Source organism: Arvicanthis niloticus, chromosome 12 (genome assembly GCF_011762505.2).
Source record: "Arvicanthis niloticus isolate mArvNil1 chromosome 12, mArvNil1.pat.X, whole genome shotgun sequence".
NCBI lineage: Eukaryota > Metazoa > Chordata > Mammalia > Rodentia > Muridae > Arvicanthis > Arvicanthis niloticus.
This window is the reverse complement of record NC_047669.1, coordinates 49,080,808-49,103,723: the sequence shown is the minus strand read 5'-3', so window position 1 is coordinate 49,103,723 and position 22,916 is coordinate 49,080,808. Positions and strand designations below refer to the sequence as shown.

General features: G+C 36.6%; 1 protein-coding gene across 2 annotated transcripts; it reads right to left on the bottom strand.

Annotated features, from left to right (window-relative positions):
• Positions 1-3,444: 3,444 nt before the first annotated feature.
• Positions 3,445-18,368, bottom strand: Pou1f1 (POU class 1 homeobox 1). 2 transcript variants are annotated; one of them, XM_034515521.2, is made up of 6 exons: positions 18,174-18,368; positions 15,332-15,481; positions 7,424-7,648; positions 5,334-5,498; positions 4,614-4,674; positions 3,445-3,682 (listed from the first exon to the last, which is right to left on the bottom strand). In XM_034515521.2, the coding sequence occupies exons 1-6, from the start codon at positions 18,307-18,309 to the stop codon at positions 3,472-3,474; spliced, it is 948 nt and encodes a 315-aa protein (XP_034371412.1). In that variant the 5' UTR covers positions 18,310-18,368; the 3' UTR covers positions 3,445-3,471. The 2 variants fall into 2 exon arrangements, with proteins under 2 accessions (XP_034371412.1, XP_034371411.1); XM_034515520.2 differs by having other exon boundaries at positions 15,332-15,403.
• Between the last annotated feature and the right edge of the window lie 4,548 nt (positions 18,369-22,916).

The window sequence follows — 22,916 nt, the reverse complement described above, 5'->3', positions numbered from 1 at the left end:
GCTTTGAATTCCCTTAGAAACAGCCTTCGATCAGATGCATGCTCTCCCCACCCCCCCACCCCTCAGCACAATGTCCATATTTCCGGCCTGATTTCTGTACACCTAATTTAAGACTGCTCTGACTTAAGATACTCCTTTGTTTAGGAAGGCTTGTCCAGGTCTGAATAAAGACCTATGATTTTCTTCTTATTACAAAAGGATTAACTTTCCAATTTTGTCTTCGTAGAAGCTGAATCCAAAAGGTGACTTCGAATAGTTCTTATAACCTTTTAAAGAAGGTAAGGAAGCCTAAGAGTTATGAAGCCTTGATACACACCTATTATCTTTCAGGAACCTGAAGACACACACTTCCATCTCCTAAACTGAAAATACTTCATGAAAAAGTTCTTTCCAGGACCTTGAAGACACACACTTCTATCTCCTAAACTCTGAACATACTTTGTTGTGGCCCGAGCTGCCTCACGTTTGGGGGCCAGAATGTCTCAGACTGTTCTGCCAATGTTGGGACCGCACTGCCAAAAGCCTTGGGGGCTAAACTGTTAGAGACTGCACTGCCCCAAGCTGCTCCAGTCTGGGGGTCAGGGTTCAGCAAGAGAGAGAGTGAGGACGGATGCAAAGAATGGAGACCAGGCAGAGTGTGATTCAATCCTGTTTATTCTCCAGTCTCTCTTTCCTAGTCCAAATTCCAAGTCTTGAGTTCCTAGTCCCTAGTTCCTAGTCCCTAGTGCCTCCAAGTTCCAAGTTACTTCTTCCAAGTGCTAAGTGCCTAATGTCTAATAACTAACTTCTTCCGAGTTCTCTAGTCCAAGTGTCTTCTACCTCATTGCCTAATTCCTACTCCAAGTTGTACTCTAAGTTGTACTCTCTAACCTAATTCCTAGTTCCAAGTTGTACTGAACTCTTCTGTCTGCCTCTTGCCTTTTATATGTCTCACGTCTAAGCCACACCTCTAAGTCACGCCTTTAAGTCATGCTCTTAGGCCTTGTCTCTAAATCTGATCTCTAAGTCATGCCCTTAAGTCTTGGCTCTAAATCACAGCTTTAAGTCTCACACACCCAAGGGAAGATCCTGGGTATTTAAAGCAAGATGTTATCAGAGTGTGCTCAGCTGTTGTAGGCTACTGTAATCAAATCTTTTGTCAGGGTATATGGCTCAAGATGGCTGCAAGGATGATAGCCGCCTTCTGTCGGCTCCCCACAATACTTCATACACACACAGAAATCTTCCTATCATTAGTGATGAAAGGTACATTGTATGAATGGTTTTCAGCCTCTTCTACTAGGTAATGTTGAATGTCAGTATAAGCAACGAACATATCTTTCCATTTTAATGATTTCCCCACTGGATTCCTGAAGGCATAGACTGTGTAGCCCACAGGACATAAAATAGAAAGTCTGTGTAGCTTAAGTCTGCTTTTGATATTTATAACCCAGAGTCTGAGTAGTGACAGTAAATTGTCACTGCTAATTTATCATTTCCTACTTGCAGTTTAGGGCACCATATGACACGAAGCCTCTCTGTTTTAAAGGTTAAAATCTAATAAAATATTAAATATAGCTAGAAAGTAGTCTCAAAATGCATTGATGCAAATGAGTCTACTAATGTTGTCTACACATGAAAAGATAGCATTATAGACACATAGTTATGCTTAATCATATGCAGCTGTCACACCACCCGATCCGTATTTGAAATATTAAAAAAAAAAAAAAAACGCAACTGGTCTAAGTTTATATTGCATTGAATTTTGCCTCTATTACTGGTTTCAAAATGCAATGTGAATTTTTGTGTATGAATGAGTGCATATATGTATGTGATGATACTACCATAGTGTGTTTTAAGCAGTTTAAAAAGTAATAATTATCCAGAGATGCTTGCATATGAAAGACAATCATTTGAAGTTCTTGAATTGTATCCAACATATATTAGATGTTGCGCCTGTGCCTCGGTTTGGAGATTTTGTTTAGCAAGTATCTGTTACTAAACTGAGGTTAGCCTTTGGGCCTGGCTTTATTTTGAGATACAGTCTCACTGGGTTGAGTTAACTTTGTAGTCAGGCAAACTTTGAGTTTATGATCCAGGATGATCTTGAGAGCAGCAGGGATGACAAGCTTGCTGTCATCAGGCCCAGCTTCCATGCTGTTTGACAATATAAAAAAATAAGACACTGGATAGTGTGATTTATTTAGTTAATATTCTTAACTGGTAAATTCTATCTAATCTTAACTCACAATATACAGAATACATTAGATGAATATTGCCAGTGATTGACATTCAAAAGTACCAAGGTTGCTATTTTAGATTTGCATCACTTTATAGGTTGTTTTTACTTAGAAATTGCAAAGCAGTTCATTTTTAGAGATTCAATAAGTATCTTCCATATTTCCAACTTTTATTAATAAATCAAAATGTGACCAGTCATACCAACAGTGACACATTGCTAAGGAACCTCAGATGAGTTTCTACAATGAGACTTCAAACACGAGTTCCATTTTTCAACTTGGCTGGCGCCCTTTATATTTGTAGCTGTTGTCCGCTATGCCAGCCATCCCTTTAGCATAATTTATGCATACTTACTGCAAGCGTATGCTCTCTCAGTCACTGGAAACATAACAGCAGGTAAGCTGTGTAGCCTTGTCCTGTTGTAGCTCACACACACATAGATTCATGATAGAGGTTAGGGGTCCCGAAAGCGTAGTTTGGGTTTTTGAATTTCAGTTTCATTCAGGATCGAACCCACTACTTACAGCAGAGCATCAGAAAGCTAATGTGCATGAAAGAATACAGACCAGACATCACCTAAATGTTCCTATGAATCTTTTGAAAAACACTTCTCTGGGAAGAAATCCTAAGTGTTCATTTCAGATATCAATAGATTCTGACTGAAGATTATTTCTGAAGGCAATTAATAAAATTCTTAGTTACCTCTAGTCACCTCTGGACCTTCAAATCTTACTCAAAAAAAAAAAAAATTATAGTGCCAGTGGTATGCTGAATATAAACCAATATGCTTTCCTTTTGTTTATAGATATATTTTTATTTTCTGTGTATGATTGTTGTGTACCACTTGCATGCCTGGTGCGGATGGAGGTTAAAAATTAAAAAGCAATAAATTGGATTACAAAAGGAAATTTTAAACTAAAATATTCACATACATTCTGGATTCTCTCCTAGTTACCCCACTTCTGTGTGTGTTAGGTGCAGGGGCAGAATTGGAAGGAGTATTGTGAAGAAGTTTACTGGTAGTGTTTTAGGATTAAAATGAATGCTATGAATTCTGAAAACAATTTTTAAAAATGTCTTATTTTAAATCGTTGGATCAAAAAAGAAAAGAAAAGAAAAAAGTGAAAAAAAACTTCAGGAGTTACTGATTCAATCTAGTTTTTGAAGTTAAACCCAGTGAGTAACTTCTGATTTTTCTTGAAATCAGAAAGGAATGGAATGACTACCACACGTGGCTCTCACGCGCAAGTCTTATCTGCACTCAAGATGCTCCTTGGAAATGGAGAACAGGCTTTGATTGAGACTCGTTTTCACCCGTTTTTCTCTCTGCCTTCGGTTGCAAAACCATACTCTTACTACTTCTTTCTCAAGATTCAGCTCCTCAGCCATCCGCATGATCTCCTGAGAGGACGGCTTGCTGTGCTCTCCAAAGTGTCTCTCCAAAGCATCCTTAGCTGCAATACTGGGGAGAGGGGTGTGGAGCATGACGGAAGGAATTGGGATAAAGTTATATTTCTTTCAATGAAGTTCTTGGAAGAATAAGATGACGTTTAACTTTCTAAATATTACCATGAAGAAATAACTTATAGGTTCTAAAAGCACGAGTGAAAATCAAATGTCTATGTATAGGACAAAGACATGTCTTATTCTAGGTAACCTTACCAAAATCATACGCACAAACTAGGGAACCCAGTTTCTCCCTGTTCCACTTTATGCCACAAGGGGGCACCAAGTTCTTGACAAAGAAAAGACACTGTGGACCTTTCTGCACACAATTCCTTCTGCCTGCTCATCACGTGCCTCTGCCATCCCCATTATTAACAATATAGGAAATGGGTAACTGACAACTACCTTATATGAAACGTTTTACTGTTTGCTCCCAGAACCAAAATATTACTAAAAATTGTGCTTCATGCTTGAAATGAAAGAGGTCACGGGAGACCTTGAGACCGAGACACACTGATGACTTGATGACTCTTTGTTTTTTTGTTTTGTTTTGTTTTTTTGTTTTTTTTTGTTTGTTTTTTTTGTTTGTTTTTTTGTTTTGTTTTGTTTTTTTTTTTGTTTTTTTTTTTTTTTTTTTTTTTTTTTGTAGTTACTGCACTAGCACAGCAAGCACTTGTATCTCCAAGGACAGCAGTGAATTATTTGGTTTCCGTTTTTAACCAAAATGTCTGCCCAGAGAGTGAATCTAACACTACATATTCTCCCACATATTTGACCATCAAATGTTTAAAAACACCATCTTCATTTCTCATAAATTTGGTTTTTAAAAACTTTTTTCAATTACTTACATTCACCTTATAATTACATTGCTCTTATATTATTCTTAAATACTGACACAGTGTGAACGTGATTTTTTTCTCGAGTAATGTATGCTCACAGAGCAGTACCTGATAGTGGTCCTCCGTTTCCTCTTCCTTTCGTTGGCTCCCGCTTTTTCGTTGTACAAAGCTGTAACGTAGAAAGGAGAGAATAATAGGTAGTAATTTCAAACTTTCGTTCTTTGGTTTCAATTTTCCAAATGATATCATACAAATTATAATTATTATGCCGTTCTGTCTCAAATGTTTTTAAAGTAGGTCATTTTGTGTTACGTTCCACAGCGCGGAAAGAATTAAAGCAACATCAATGTAAGTGCCATAAAGGTGATTTTTGTACAAATCCTACCATCACCTCCTGTTAGAATACTCATTGTAAAATTGTCCCAGTCTTATTCTTTGTGTGTGTGTGTGTGTGTGTGTGTGTGTGTGTGTGCTTACCTAGGATTTTTTTGTTTGCTAGCCTTTATTTAACAGGCTTGTGTGAACACTAATAACTGGTTGTAAAAGCCATTAATCTAGCTTTAGATAAACATAAGCATAAATTGATCTAGGATATCATAAAGGCCTTGTTATCTAGAGAGCGTCCTCATGTCGCTTGTGCTTTCCTCTGTGAATTTACTTCTACACTTGCATGACATTGTACTTCTCCCCTATGCATCAAGATATTTATTTTTCATTTCAAAGAGATTAAAAAGCCTTCAAACTCCCTGCCTCAGTGTGCATTCTGCCAACCCTAGAGGTTGGTTGTGACTACACCACAGCACAGGCTGTGGAGATTTGCTTCAGTACCTCCAACCTGCTCAGCTTCCTCCAGCCACTTGGATAAAATTGCTTTTAGTTTGCAAGCATTTTTGAAACTGAGCTGCAAGTTTTCAAATCGACAGATGGTTGTTTGACTGAATTCTGAGCCATGGACTGCAGCCAGAGCTTCTCCCACGTTCGTCTGGGTGTATCCTGTGAAAGGGTAAGAGACAGAGTTAGCTCCAGCTTCACCAGGAAGATCAGTGTGTGTGTGTGTGTGTGTGTGTGTGTGTGTGTGTGTGTGTAGCGGAGGGGGGCTCCATTAATAGACACACACTGGGTCTTTGTGAGTTACTCTTTAAAATTCTATCCTTTGACAATTTACAATTATTTAGATGTAGAATAGAATTACAAGGTACATAAAAATGTACCTTCTAGTTAATAAATTACTTTTAAAGTAAAAGGCACTCGTGCACATGATAATAATAGCACTGAACAGATACATGAACATGTCATAACACTTTATAATGAAATTATAAATTCTTTAGTGTTTATGATTATCAAATATGATACATGCTCAAAATGTTTGACCCATCAATTATAGTATGAAAAATGTACAGTGATAGATCAAACATAGTTTTAAATAAGAATGAAAATCTCAACAATACATTGTTACACCAAATAAAACTAAGACTGAGGCTTACTTCACCTTAAAACACGTCATTCACAAAAGCTATCTATGGTTCCCCATTTTATACATAACTCCAAACACATTTACTGTATTATTTCATAATACATCTATGTCCCAACAAAAGCTCCTTATCAATTGCCACAAACATCTCTAGACTATAAAGTATAGTAAGCCATCAACACACAATTTTAAACATCCATAGCAACATAAACATGACTGAAAATAAGTATGATAATGATGTCTCCTGCTGTTTTTAATGTGTCATCAGTACATATTATTTCAGGGCCTAAAGCTATATACCTATATGTATAATATGATGGTGTATAATATGCATCAGTAAATGTCACTATAAATTACCTATGGCTCATTCCACAAGTTCAGAGGATTGAGCTATCATTCCAATCCATTAAAAATGCATTTTTTCATGAATTTGAACTACAATTAATTGTTGTGGTTATTCAATTTTTAAAATACTTTTCAATAGGAAATAAACAATGATTTCAAATAGGCAGTTCAGAGAAAAGGAGACACAAATGATTACCGAACAGGAACAGGTAACAATAATTTAAAATGAAATTTAACATTTTCAGTAAAATCACACTGCAGTGTCACTGTCTTTTCTGATTCAAAATATCCCCGTGATTAAGCGCACATTGATCCTTCAGTTTACTTGTTTACTCTTATTTCAGTCTCATCATTTGCCCTGTGCTGGAAACAGAGGAGGTATTTGTGGTGGTAAAATCCAGTAGAGATGGGTTTGACAGCATCTATTAAAATACATCAGTGTTTACTCAACGATTTGCCACCAACGTTTTCTATTCACGTGTTTCATATAGATGCAGAAATGCATTTATAGAGTTACTAAATGTGGCATCGTTTTTACTACTAAGGCATTAAAAGGATGAAAAGACCTAGTTAAATAAACTAGTGTATTTACAAGTATAAGGTGGTAGTTAATAGATACACCCCAAGTGAACTCTTGAAAAAAGCTCTCCAAAACAGGTATGCACAAAAGAATGTATGCACTTGCTTATAGAGCTGTGAGCTATCTCTAGAAAGATACCTGAGAACCTAACACTGGTTAAGAACAAGCAGTCATTTATAGTATTTCATCATTTCTGATCATATGAACTAAGTATCTCTTCAAAAAGTCAAATAGACTTTTAAATAAAAGGAGCACTTTAAAGGTAATCCTGAGGTAGGCTACATTTTAGGAAGTAACATTAACTTAAAAATCAATGCTTTTATTTTGTTAAGAATTTACAAGGAATTAACGAGTTTTGCTGTTTGTTTTAGTTTTCCCAACTGGACGAGGTTAAATGCACTGGAGAGACAGAGAATAAGAAATGACTTGGGCTTTCAAGCAGAGTATAAAATATTTCACAGTAACTAGAGTAAGGGTTTGCAAATGAAGTTGTTGGACCTGTCACGGTTAACAAAGGCGTACCTAACTTAATTCTTCTCACTTTAAACTCGTTGGCAAATTGCTCCAGTTCTCGGATTTCTGGCGAGTCCATGTCTATTGGCTCTTCCACCAATTTGCTTTTCCGCCTGAGTTCTTGCTTAAATTCAGAGGCTGTGGGGTCCTCTGCCAGCAGAGGCTGATGCAGGGGAGGAAATCCATGACTCAAGGTGTGGTCTGGAAACTTGTAAAGACAAGGGGTTAAACTGCCTGTGGATAAAGAGAGAGGAAAGGATTGTTATTAATTATGTCTGTCTCTATACAAACAACACTGTGTTAGATCCCTTTGTTCTGAGTTTGCATTTGAAGGCAGGACATTGTACTTCCCAGGCTGCCCATGAGCTTGGTAATTTTGATACCTCATTCTCCCAGATGCTCCGATTACTTGTGATGCCACACTGATTCAGTCTTAACTTTTCCAAGTTACCTTATGCTCAGTCTCCTAAAGTAGAAGCCAGAGTAGGTAGAATGAGATTACCTTCCACCTGAACAAAACCAAAGTTAATGTCAAAGGAGGAGAAAATCTTAAATAACTGAGTGTAAGATTCCATCTCTTGTAAAAAGATAGAGTCTGATACCTGACTCTAACCAGACAGCCTGCACTGATCTCTGTCGTCTTAACTTAACAAGTACTTTTAGCAAGGCAATACATATTTGGACTGTTTGCTATACAGATAATTTTTTATAACTGGGAAATTAATCTTACAGTATTAAAAATAGTATTTGATTGATAGTAAATGCTTAAGTTCAAATAGAAAATGAGCCTGGTTCTTAAACATAATAAAGACAGATAAAACTTCTTTTTAAGCCAATTTAATGAGTCAGAGAAACAAAGGTAAGTTTAGAAGCTCTTCTAAAATCTTGTGATAAGCTTTTTGAAAAAGTTGACGATATGATGAAATCACTTTCTCTTTTCATAATGAGGTAAAGAAAAGCAAACATAAAATACAACAGCGGGGATAATTCTAGACCTGAAAGAAAATTATCTATAGAGTTTGCAGTATTGCCTTAACTTCATTGCAGTATGTCATAGTACATAGGAATATGCTGAAAACTTTACAAATTTCAGTGTTCACTTGTGAATTAGATTCTACCTCAGCTCAGGATCTTAATGTCAGGAGGGCACAACAGAAAATTTCCCTTATATTTTGTTTCACCTTTTCTTCATTGACAAATTACTATGTATTTATTGGATATTTCAATTCTGTTCATAAATATCATGTATCACAAAAATATAAGTAATTGATCAGTCTCATGAGTATAAATAAATACTTAAAAACAAGTTTCATAGATTACAAACAATACTTATTATCAGAAACATATTAAAACATATCAATAACCCACAACTTCACCCATAAATTAAAGCAATTAGTAACAATATATGTAATTCTTCCAACAATATATATATATTTAATAATAAATCATAGTGTAAATCAGCAAGTTATTAGCTTATTTATATAAGAAATAGTAAAAATTATCTCTATCCAATAGAATACATTATTTTTTTCTAATGAAAATTAAACATGTAAATTCTAAGAGATTAAATGAAATAAACTCATATACAGGTTGCTAAAGGGTTAAGAGGAACTATTTTTTCTCTTTAGATTTATTTAATTTTTGTGTATGTAGGCTTGCTCACATGTATGTATGTTTACTACATGAATACCTGCCTGTGGAGGTCAGCAGAGAGCATCGGATCCCCTGGAACTGGGGTCAGAGATGGTTGTGAACCACCTTGAGAGTTCTGTGAACCACTCCTGGGTCTTTTACAAGAAGAGCAAATGCTATTAACCACTGAACCATTCCTCTACCCCAAGAGAGAAACTATTATTCTTGCTAAAAATATATTCTGCTGCCGGGCAGTGGTGGCGCATGCCTTTAATTCCAGCACTTGGGAGGCAGAGGCAGGCAGATTTCTGAGTTTGAGGCCAGCCTGGTCTACCGAGTGAGTTCCAGGACAGCAAAGGCTATACAGAGAAACTCTGTCTCAAACAAACAAACAAACAAACAAACAAATATGTATGTATATATAATATATATTATATATATATATATATATATATTCCGCTTTTAGAAATACAAATTATTCAGTAAAATAGATTTCTGAATATCTTTTAATAAGAAATGATACTCCATGATCTGAAGGTGAAGCACCCTGGCCATTATTTTCAATTCTTCATGCCTATCACGGTCATGAGGTACTATAAGTTCTCCATAGGACATGTCTGTCCATTTCATCCTAGTTTCTATATAAACCTAAATGAGTCAGGAAGAAAAAGATGTGTATCTCCCCCACTGGTTACAATTTAGGAAGTCTCTAATAAAGCAACTAGTAACTTTTCTTCAGATTAGAAGCTGTCTTAAGTACACAGAAGCCACAAGAACTGAGTTTTACTAACTTGGAACAAATGCTACTTTATCCTCCAATCTTCTGTACTCAGGTAAATCAAACAACTTTCTTTTGAAGATTTTCTAAATTTAAACATATTTGGCTGCCTCTGAACAAACCCTTTGGGTCAAAGCTATTATGATTTAGAAAGCATGCAAGCAGCGTGTCACACGAGGACAATTCAAGAGTAGTTTACTTATTACAAAATTTCTCAGAAAGCAACATCTAGAAATAGCATTTGAATGGAGTCCATGTAAAAAGAGCAAGAAATACCAAGTTCCTAGGTTTAGTAACCACAATAAGATTGAAAAATATAATAGGTGAAACATGGAATTTTTTAAATTACATAAAGTATTCATCATTAGTATATCCTTAGGGTCATCATTTTTATAGAACTAGTCTTTCTTAGCGACTCATCGTAGCATTTACCAATACAGTTCAGACAGAATTTGGTTTCTACTCTCTGTGGAGCATGGGGAATGATGGGACGGTATAAATAACACACTCTTTCAAATCCTTTCCAGCCCAGATTACTGAAGAAGACAGTAAGCCTGCGCAGCAGAAATCTCAATAATATTTCTCAAAACTCTGCTAAAGCAATACGGTAGTTAGCCTGAACAAGGACATATGTGCAAAGCTTGGCAATGCCGGAGCCCTCTCCACACTCCCTTAGGTTTTCACGACGCATGCTGAGTCACCTCTGAGCCTGATGCATGCTGGTTCGACCTCTCTGAGCTGTTCTGTATGTCTTCATGTGTGGTGCACATGGCAGAAGACAGATGAATCTTTCAGATCAAGCATAGGGAACAGAGAAAGAAGTTGCTCTAAAACATTCTGACTCAGCCCTTCACACCACAGAGCAAGTTGCTCTCCTGCGTGTGGCTAGCTGACAACATCTCAGGTTAAGGACCTGCAACCTTCAAAGAACAAACTATGAAAGCAGAAGCATGCAGCAATGCATGTCTGCACTGTAACTGTAACAACTATTTAAATATTTCCACTTTTTTTGACATGCATGTGACAAGCTAATCATATGTTCAGAATTTATCTTTGTTCCTCTCTTTGAAGACTGAGCAAACTGTGTAAGAGACAACTTGTCCATTGTCTGTGTCACAAAATAAATTTAACTGGCACACCGCCGTGCCCACGTGTTTGCACACAACCCAGAACCACTGTCTCCACAAGTACAGTGGGGTTGCTGAAGCAGAGAATCTGAGGGTGCTTATAATCCAGCTCCTTGTAGAAGTGGGCTCTGAATTACCTGGAAGGCAAAGGCACCACAGTGCCGGTAGAAGGCCTTTCCAGAGGAAGAGCCAGCCGTCTTCAGAACGACCCTTCCTGGACAACCCTATCATCTCGAGACAGCAGAAAAGAAGAACAGGAAGAGTGCCAGAGAAGAGAGGAGAGGGAGAAAGGAGAGATCTTTTTTAAAGTTAAAGGAAAAAACAAAAAGAATGAATGAAGAGATTTTTATGATTTTGTTTCACTCCCAAACAGATTTCTTTTTCTTTATTTTTCCTCTCAAAATGTACTTTTAAAACAAGGGCTTGCCTTCGTTTCTAAGGAGGCTTAGCTGCATGCCTCTGTGTCACATGCCCATGCTGGTTCCTTGCTCTTTGTCGTGAAGCTGGTGTGCTTAGTTTCCATGAGATGGCGGACAGAACAGCTTCCACGCATGCTCCCTAAACTCCAGACTGCTTTAGACACTGAGAACGGAAGCTACCCCAAAGAACCAGGAGTCCGAATGTTGAGCATTATTTTATTTATTTCATTTCATTTCATTTTTGCTAGCAGTTTGCTTCATTTTGTATTTTCAAGCAGAGATTAGGAAAAACATTCATAATTTCCTCCTGTGATTTGTACTGAAGACTGATGGCATTATATCTAAATACTCAGGAGTAGAGAGGAAGAAGTCAATGGCCACACAGCTATCCGAGGAGAGCAAAAGAAGAACGTTGAGCCGATACAAACCTACTGCACCTGGAACCTGGTAGAGCAGTCTCATTAGTTAATGGTGCAGCTTTTTGCTGTTTCCAGCCCAGCCAGTAATTCCCTTTTAGCTTACTGGTGCCTAGACTGTGATACAGGGAATTCATCTCAGGATTTAAATCTTCCACAACAACCTGGAAAAAAAAATCTCTATATCTTGTCCCTTCCAGTGGGCTATTTTAACAAAATCCTAAAATGAATGCATCATATAATATAATAGCCATAGTAAAACTATTCCACGCCCTTTGAAACAGCAATTTTGGCCGCTTCCTCTCACAGACTGTAAGACACCAAATCTGCCCATAAGTTGCTTTTGTGGATTTTGAGAGAGTGGCTAACATTTCCACACCCAAATGATACTGCTAGGTTTCTATTGTCTTTTTTTTAATGCCTTTTCTTTCTCATTTTTGAATGGCTGTATTTTATGACTCAATTTGTGCAGCTTCCCTGGGAATGAAAGCAGAAGAAATTCAGATTGTCTAAGATTTAATCTGCCACGAAGTGCATGCTAATACCGAACACATGTCAAGAACCAGACATGCTGACAAATTATAAAGCATATAATATTTTAATGACATCCCTCTCAGAAATATTCAAATACAGTCAGTCTCTCTGCACCATGGTGAGATTTTATTTTAGTGACAAAATATAATTTAATTTGAAAGCTACAATGATACCTCTAAATCTTGGTATGACACTTGCGTTTATGATGTCGATAAACCAGACTTTGGATCTGATAGAGTCTTTCTCAAGTCCTTTTCATTTGACTATTTAAGGTGGAGGTGGAGTGGGGGGGGGGAGAGAATGGAAAGGGTGTGCAGAGTGCTGTCAGCCACCTCTTAATGGGACACTGGCCTGTTGCCCCCAGTGCTAATGTGGGCTTCCTTATAGGACTCTGAGGGTAGCTATAAACTCTCTAGATAACCATGGACCACATTGATTGAGTACAAGGGAGATGGTACCCAAAGGAATTAGGGCAAGACATCATTAGCCACTGCTCTTTAGCTGGTATGTATGTTTGTGACTGTGAGTCTGTGTGGGTATGTATGTATATGTGGGTGTTCATGTTTGTGTATGTGTGTGAGTGCATTTTATGTGCATGTGTATATGTGTGTGTGTACATGTAAGTATGTGGGGTGGTAGGTAGTTGGTTGGTTTGATTTTTATGCTAACTCAAGTCAAAGCAAATGCTACCTCTCTGAGGAAATATAGAAACTGAAGGTGTGCAGGGATTCCTGGCAATCACTGTGACAGAACTTCCCTCCAGCAGAGAGTGGCCTGTGACCACATGCTTGTTACCTCTTATTTAGATCCTCGAGGTTCCGTGAAGGCTAAAGCAAGCATCCGACTTCCACCTCTGAAAGCTATTTGAACATATTTTACTCATTCATAGCAAATATTGATGATCAGTGCGGAAGTTGTTCTTTTTGTTTAGAAATACCGATTAATTAAATTATACATAAGGGATGAATTTGAAAGGGACAAAGCCTTGGCTTTAGATATTTCCTATGTTAAAAATGTAAACCCAGGTTGGAGAGACAGATCAGCGGTTCAGAGTGCTGCCTGCTCTTCCCGAGAACCAGACAGCCTCTTCCATATTCCCAGCATCCACAGGATGGCTTACAACTGTCTATAACTCTAGTCCCAGGGGAGCTGGGACCTTCCTGGCCTTTGTGAGCAACGCATGCAAATGATGCACAGACATACATGAAAACAAAGAACTATACAAATAAAATAAAAAAGAATATTTTTAAAAAAAATATTTATAGGCAATCATTAAGAACACCAGTCCTTAATGTTGATTAATAGGGAGGTGGTGGAGAGTTTAAAAAGAGGGAAAGAATATGAACAAAATTTATTATGTGAAAACATTTTCATTAATTAATTTATTTATTTACTTTATACCCCAATATCAGCCCCCATCCCCTCCCAGAACTTCTCCTCCCCACGTGCCCACACCCCTTCTCCTCTGAGAATGGTTGATAGGAAAATATTTTAAATAATATATTTTTTAAAGAAAGAATACTAGCCTTCATTTTAACAACATACATAACAATAGTTAAGGGCTGGAGAGATGGCCCAGCGGTTAAGAGCACTGACTGCTCTTCCAGCAGTCCTGAGTTCAATTCCCAGCAACCACACGGTGGCTCACAACCATCTGTAATGGGATCCGATGCCCTCTTCTAGTATGTCTGAAGATAGCTACAGTATACACACAAACATAAAATTTAAAAAAAAAAATAGTTAAGATGCTGGTTTACTGAGAATGGTGTTTGACAAAAAAGTAGGAAATGTTTTATTTCAAAATACTAATGTTTTACTGAGAAATTATAGATTAATGAATTAAATTATCTGTTCCATTTTATTCCAAAGTTCTAAGCATAACTCTATGTTTCTCTGTGTGTAATTCTTTACTTGCAGGACAAAAAACGAGTCGATTTCAAAAGATTTCTTTTGTACTAGACTCTTTTATCCAAAATTTCTCCTATCTGTCTCTTGATTTTCTTTCCATCCCATCTTTGATCTTGGTCTTGCCTTCTCCCTGATAAAAGTTATTTTGCCGCTGTAATAACAAATACAGATTACTAGTTTCCTTAAGAACAAACACATAAAAATCTGTGAACAGCAATCCATCTTCGTTTAACTCAGTAAAATACTTTTAGTAGCCATGCCCTGACATTAAGTAGTGAATTTGGACATGAGTGGAACTCATAGGACAGGTGTTCCCAATCAGGGGAAGCCAGTCTATGGATGTATTTGTACAGACAACACCAGTGCATTAAAATTATGCTTGAAAGAGGTGTAGCACACTTCTCCTGAAATGTGTGTCACATCACCTACCTCAATCAAGCCTCAGAAGCAAACCCAGAAAGACGGCCAAATTCTGAAATACACATTGCTAGTGTCTCTGAATGTTGGCTAAGTCTTTCATTTGTATCTTATAGTTATCTTTATGGAACAAATGCACAGAAAACATTAGAGTGACAAAGACAATGTTCTATAAACTGGTGACTGATGGAATAGCCACCAGACACACGAGAGTATCGGCCACTGGGAATCAAAGCTGATTTAGCAGAGAAACTGAAGTTTAAGTTCTAATTTTAATTAACTTTCCTTTAAATGTAAATAACCACATGGGTCTACTAGCCAGTAGAATATTGCTGCAGGAAATCCCGCAAAGGCAGTAACAACTGGCAACTGGCAATTTAACACAATTAAAATTGAAAAATGAAAGAAAAAGAACAAACAATAACAAAACCATACAAAGCTTGTGCAAAGGTCAGAAAGACAGGAGTGCAGAACTGTGTAGAATAGGACCATCTGGGACACCCTGGAGTTTCTGAGAGCCTCATGCTTTATTGGAAATCAAGTGGAGACACTCCTGAAAGTGGCCGATTACCACCAACTTTCAAGCCAAAAGATCAGAATTTTGTGTCTTCCCTCCGTTCCCTTTGGCGAGGAAACCCAACACTGTTTTCCCCAATTATACCACATACAAAGATAATTTTTCTTACCTGCCATCACTCCATAGGTGGATGGCTGGTTTCCATAATGACAGGAAGGCACAGAATAGTGAAGTCCTGTCGCTGTATTTCCCATCGTTGTCATCGAAAAATACGTGTGGAAACATTTAGGAGTTTGGATCAAAGACAAAATAGACGGGACTGGTAAGAAAATGTATGAGGATTCAAGACACATTCTACTCATATCCAAATTACACATTTACACTATTTTTAAATTGTATGCCAACATGTACTTTTTTTTGTCACTGTGAGTTTTTGAATAAGCAAATAAAATTAGTTGAGGGTTGTCTTAAGTGTAGAGAACCTAAGTCATCAAACTAGACTCTAGACTGTGGCGTGATCTGTGTTGTGACTACAAGTACCTCATGAAGACAGGTGAGAGAATGGTGGACCCCAGCTCTTTGGGATTTGTCAAGTTCTTGTGGATTCCATTCAGTGTAGATATTATACTACAGTCATTGAAAAGTTGTCTGAACATCACAGATGTGATATGTATCACAATATAATCTGGAGCGTGTCTCTGGGAGAGTGAATATCTAAATTGACTCTTGAATTGTCATAGCAGATAAACTTGCTCATTTTCTTTACAAATTTCTTTTACTAAAGAGATAGTGGCAAATATCTTATTGTTTAGATACAACTCTAAAAATACTGCTGTTTTCAGGGTTTCATGAGGACCCCGTGATAATGTCTAGTGCAATTACGTTGATATTGACTTGTAGGTGTTCTGTATGCACGCAATTGGTAGAACAATATTAATGATAGAGTCAATCCAAAAACAATTTCCTTTATTTCTGAATCTTATAATCTCCTTAATAATTCCTAAAATTAGTGTGATTTAGAAATAAGATACGAACTATAAAACATATAAAAAGCTTTAAATATAAATCAACATTTTAACAAGGTTTTTCACCCAAACAGCTACCAAAAAAGTTTCAGTGTATACTTGCTTACTCATTTTTCTCTTCTACCCTAGATAGAATAATATGATAATATAATATAGGATATTATAATATAACAATATTATAAATATGTCATTATAATAAGAATAACAAATGTTTTTGAATAAATAACATAAGAGAATATGATTAGGAGTATTTGAGAATATTAACAAATGGTGTAGTGGTTAATGATGTTTATTCATGGAATAAATATATTTTGTCTGAATATATAGATAACAATTATTTGTAAATATCTGCATAAATTTCCAGTTTGTAACTGATACTGAAAGACATGACATAATTTTACCATGTAATGTTTACACAGAACAATTTTGGTATTCATTTTAAAAATTCAATAAATCTTAACCACATTTAATACCCAAGGGCTTTCATTAACAGAACTATTTATAATTCTTTACTTAATCAGATATGTAAATAGCTATGATTTTATAGAAAGATATAAATTACTTAAAAATAATTTAAAGGAGCTTTTATAGATTATTTTGTAGTTATAAAATTAATAAAAATTACTTGATATTTGATTTTAGGAAGTTCAATAAAATATAGGCTAATTTATTAAATTCATTGTTAAGTATTTTTGAGTAAATCAATAAAACTTAAAGCTAGCTATGTCATTGTTTTGATCTTAAGTTTTACTTTGCTACTGATCACTTATTTTTATATCCAATTAAAGAAACAAAATATCATTTTTCTAATTCTCAGATTTATAAAATATATTATTTTAACTGTATGGTTGTACTGTAATTATTTATATTATACATGATCATTTATAGAATAATTATAGAATTAAATTACTTTGTTATTGTCTTTTCCATCTAATATGTTTCAGTATACCCCCAAAATTACCTTTTAAATTAAACCATGCTAACCTTTAGTGGATAAGTGATGTTACCCGAGTCCAAGTATCTAACCTTCTAATTATTTAAGATCCAGCCAAGGATGGGTAATAAATTTTCACATATGAAACTGCCTAATTATCATAAAAAGTTGTTTAATTGTTTTACATTATAATATTAACTAAGTATACAAATGTATTTTCTACAAATATAAAACTTCATTTCTACATGTGATGCAAAACACTTGAAACAAATGAAAAGGGAATACAGATTGGTTTTTTTGTAGAAGAAATTTAGTCCAAGTCTCTGGCCATCTGTAAATTGACTCGAGACCAATTGTTATTGCATAAAGTACAAATGTATTTGCAACACGCATGTATTTGCTTGTGCCTACACAATGTGTTTTGATCTCCAGTTTAATTTTCATTCTTGGAATGTTAAATAAAGACAAATTTAAAAAGTTATTCCTAGAGCTCAACCTTGAAAAAGTTTAACTCTCTCAGCTCTAGATATGCTATTGCTTTGCTTGCTACAGTTAATACTATGCATTTATTAAAAGGTAATTTCAATAAAGCATTTAATTATTTTATTCATTAAAGCTCTCTTTGGGGTTGGAAATTTTTCAGTTAATTTTTATAAGGTTTTTGGTTGTTTACAGAAAGGAACAAATATATTTCAAAGATGAAATACATTTTAATATAAGTAGTAGTACTGAGTTAACTTTAAACTATTTTAGAATATTTCATTTTGATCTCTATCCATAAACATTTCTAATATCATTTTCAGAGTGGAAAATTTGCTCACTATATGCTTATGCAGAAAATAGTTCTTCTGAGTTGTAAAGTAAAACCAATAAAGAGATAAGTGATTTCCATAATTAATTTTTTATAATTCTTAGGTAACGGGACTTCTACAACATCCTTAATATTTAACTAAAGCAAACTAAAAGAGGGAAATGGAACAAAGAGATTATTCACTAACAAGATTCATCGCATCCATTCTGAAAGCTGTAGGCCCAGCCATGGAGGTCAGTACCTGTGGACATCACGTTGGTGGCGTGGTTGGAGGCTGGGAGACACTCGGCGGCACTGTGGTGCATTCTCAGAGCAGAAGAAGCGTCAGAATTCAGAGGTATAAAGGTATCAGCCGAAGTGAAAGTTTGGCAACTCATTCCCACAAGAAAGTAGAAAACTAAGACCCGCTGCTTGCCAGTTCACTTTTATTATATTACTGTATCAAAGGGCTGATTCACTTCTCCCACTTGCATATATACATCAGGACAGCTCTGAGGCACGCGGAGGGTGCCGGCTAGTATTTATACGGTGAGGAAATCCATTTATACATGTTAATAGTTTTTTTTTCCCAGGAGTATTGCTTTGTCAACCCGAACTGTCTTTCTTACTCAAATACTATCTGTGCGCAAAGAGAAACCTGGTTGTGACGTGCAGAGTGGGGAGAAGGCAAAAACAGAAACTTTGTTTGACATCTTCAATAAATGAGATCTTTGAGCAAGAATCAAGAACTTTGAAAAAGCGCTTCTCAAAGTAATGAAGTGGCAATAAAAAATAGGTGTCTTTCTGTTTCTAGTATAAAAAAAGTTTTAGGTATGAGATGTTTTCCATTTTGCTAACTTCTTAAATAATATTCAAAGTAGGATGATGTTAGGGAAATGCATACTAGATAATTTTAAGAAATGACATACTTAGAAGCCTATGAGGTGGCTCAGTGGTCAAGGTGCTGTCCACTCAGCTTGATGATGTGAGTTCTGTACCTGGAACCCATGTAAAGGTCAAAGGAGAGAACTAACTCTACAAAGTTGTCCTCTGCCCTCAACATACATACATGCAATGGCATATGAGCCCACACATACACATTATGCACGTGCACACACAGGCACACACACACACAAATGGAACCAGTTTTTAAAGCAATGCAATGTTTAAGTTGACACTTAGGAAAGCATAGGAGGTGAAATATGACAACACATATGCTGTAAGTTGAGTTTAAATTCCACTGAACATGTTTTTGAAATAAACAGTAGAACTATTTTAAGTCTTCCTGACATATGCAATGGGAAGGTTTTTAATAATACCTACTAATATACATTATTAAAACATAGAAGACAAGCATGAGCGACATCATCTATCCCTTTATTTCCATTTACTCATCAAGAACTAGCAGTTATTCCCAGCTACTGACAGAAATCAGTGACGTTTTCTATAGTTACATGTAGATCTCCCATCTCTGTAACGGACATGCCATGTACCCTCGATAAGGTAGTCTGAGGCACAGGCTAGGCTTTGGGAAATTCTGCTAAAGATGTTGAAGTAACTATGTTCATATTGAATACAAATTTCACACAGAGATACATTGACATTTTATGAGATGGAAAGTATAAACACACACAATGCCCACATAAACATCAGCCTAAAAATATTTTAATTCCGATGATTTCTATATATGAATAGTATGTTGTATTTTCGTCATTTTGGCAGACATACAAAGGGTACGATTTTTATGAAGAATGTCTACAATGGGGTTTCAGTCCATGGTCATATGGCTCTGTTACTTGGACTAGAGTTGACTCTGTTGCTTGGAGTATAAAGTTAAAGAGAATGTCACTGGGGCCAGAGCATGTGATGGGGCAGTGTACACTCTCACCACAACAGGAAGTAGAGGGACAGATATGAAAGGCCAACCTACAAGAAGCCCTTCAAAAGCAGACCCCAAAAGGCCTGCTTCTTCCAACCCAACCCCACTTGCTAAAGTGTTCATCAACTCCATAAACAATGCCCTAGTTGAAGACCCAGCCTAGGGGATTATTTCATACCTAAGTCACAGCAGTGAATGAACTTGGCATTATAGAAAGAGTGTAAATAAGGCTAATATAGAAAATAAAAGTTCTAGCAAGTATTGACAGTACTGAAAAGAGAGCTATACTACATCAGCATCTGAATATTTTGAGAGAACTCAGAATTGATTGCCTCACAGTAAATTTATTATTATTGACATGACTACATCTTTAAATATCTTGGACACTTTGATTAGTAACCAAGAGATATCTTGAAAAAAATTTATTAATGTGACTCAATATTAAATGTTATCTAAAAAATAGTGTCTTTAGATGACATATTTCTCATTATAGATTTGAAGTACAATTAGTCTTTTCTAAGAGAAGAAAGCTCTTGGTAATCAAAATCATTTATTTCATTCTTCCAGAATTTGAGCAATATATTTTTCAGATGTGAAAAAAGCAAGTACAGTTGAATGTGCTTACAGAGGGACTACACTAAAGAAATTAAAAATGATTTTTGAGGGGAAATTATATATCAAAAAGATTATACTAAATGATATCACAGTGAGCAGGACTTAAAAAAATCAACCTTAATCATTTTAACGTCATTTTACATAGTCATGAAAATGTATCTGTAAGCTGGCCAACTTAAATAAAGAAGTACCATAAACTCTGCCTATCAAGCAATATAAACTTTCTTAATTATGATGTATACATTTACAAAATTGCAATATTAGTCATAGTTCATAAGTAAAATACTTTAAAACATAATATATCTTAAAAAAACATAATATATCATAAAATATCTTAAAATTTAGCCAAGCTAGGAAACAGGTGTCTCTTATTACAATCTCTCATTAACTTAATAAGCTCTTCAAGACTATGACCCCACCCCCAACATTCTTTCATTGCCTATAGTTCTTTTTGTAAGTCGATGCCTCTGCAGGTTTCCCTCTTCCGGGTTATCATGTATATTTGATGTCATCATTGTTCAGATAATGGTTACGAAGCCATGTTGGTGAGACTTCATGGGTGTAGCTTCTCTAACATTTCTAGGATCCAAAATGTCAGGACAAACTTACTGTTTCTGTGATTGACAATTTTAATATCTCCACAATATTGTGTATGTTTGTGTGGTGTGTGTGTGTGTGTGTCTGTGTCTGTGTCTGTGTTTGAACATTTCAAGACTAGGTCTTTCAGTGAACCTAGAACTCACAGATTAGCTAAAATGGCTTTCCAGCAAGTTTCTGAGATCTCTCTGTCTCTGCCCCCACTCCTTAGTTCTGGAGATACAAGGGCATAATGCCATTCCTGGCTTTTACCACCAAGTCATCTCCGACTCAAGTTGACTTCTATCAAAACTGTTAAAATATCACCATTTTCTTTCTTATGCTTTTCTCTTTGAATTGCTTTCTGAATTTTATTTTATAAACAATAATGCAATCAATGTATCTGCTTGAAATATTTTTCCTGGTACACTTTTATTATATTATTATGATTATTGAGCATGTCCATTTACCTGTTACAGCAAACTCCTGAAAAGTGGGATTATTTCATTTAAGTTGATGAACACTTGTTTGTTTGTTTGTTTTTTTCAAAAAAAAAAATCAGCCAAAATTTCAAATAATGACATAATTCTGATTCCAACCATCATACAGAGGTTAATTTAAAAAGAAAGTCAGGGCCAGGCAGTGGTGGTGCACGCCTTTAATTCCAGCACGTGGGAGGCAGAGGCAGGAGGATTTCTGAGTTCGAGGCCAGCCTGGTCTACAGAGTGAGTTCCATGACAGCCAAGGCTATACAGAGAAACCCTGTCTCGAAAAACAAAAAAACAATAAAACAAAAACCAAAACAAAAAATAAAATAAAAAGAAAGTCAGGATGGTGGAAAGCTTTAACAGGGAGATGGGAAGCTATAAGCATCTCTCAGAATCCCCTACTCTCTCTGTCCCTCATTGTTGTAATATTCAACAGAACATCCTAGGTTGATTAGCCAGCTTGTGTCCTGTGTTTTCACTTAGGCAAAGAGAACCACCTAGTAGCTGATGAGTTTTCATGTATTAAGAGTGTCCTTGCCTTCCGGTCTGGGCCAGAATACTGAGCAGATCTTGGGTGGCAGCTCTGCCCCCAACATCCAAGAACCCAGAGGAAGCAGGGATCCCAGGTGCTCGAACTCAGGCAGTATCTTAGGTAAGCAGACAGCAGGGCCCGCCCTAAACAGGGAGTAACTGGGAACCAAAAGGACCCAGGAAGTCACTGCCGGCCTGGAACACTGGTTCCTTCCAGTCTGGGCCAGAGCACTGAGCAGATCTTGGGTGGCAGCTCTGTCCCCAACCTCCAAGAACCCAGAGGAAGCAGGGATCCCAGGCGCTTTAACTTGGACAGTGTCTTAGAAACTAGTTCTCAGATCTGAGGCCTAGATCAGACCTCTGCCAGGTCTGCTGTTGTGTGGACCCCGGATTCCACCTGAGACATACTGGAAGTTCCACTCAATCCAGATCCACAGAGGAACAAATGAACTCAGAGCTTCAGACAACATATCCTGAGATATTCTAGAGGAGACACTGCACCCAGAACAGCAGACACCTAGCTGGACTAATACCTTGGAGGCACCATATCCTGAGGCATCCTAGAGGTACCACTGTAATCAGTGCAGCTGGAAAAGATCACAGAGACATCTGGACCCCTAGGAGATCAGACACAAGCTAGATAACTAGAAAGACAGGCTTCAGTCAGAGACAGCAAGTACAGGCAGCACTAGAGTTAACCAGATGGCAAAAGGCAAGAGCAAGAATGTAAGCAACAGAAACCAAAGTTACATGGCATCATCAGAACCCAGCTCCCCCATCAGAGCAAGCCCTGAACACCCCATCACACCAGAAAAGCAGGAATTAGAATTAAAATCACTTCTCATGATGATGATAGAGGGCTTTAAGAAAGACATAAATAACACTCTCAAAGAACTTAAGGAGAGCACTGGTAGAC

Coding starts and splice junctions, on each gene's coding strand:
- Pou1f1 (XM_034515521.2), bottom strand. CDS start 18,309: ATGAGTTGCCAAACTTTCACTTCGGCTGATACCTTTATACCTCTGAAT. Junction 5,499..7,423: donor AGTGAGAAGAATTAAGTTAG/GTACGCCTTTGT, acceptor ACCCTTTCACAG/GATACACCCAGACGAACGTG. Junction 4,675..5,333: donor GGAAGCTGAGCAGGTTGGAG/GTACTGAAGCAA, acceptor TCTACGTTACAG/CTTTGTACAACGAAAAAGCG.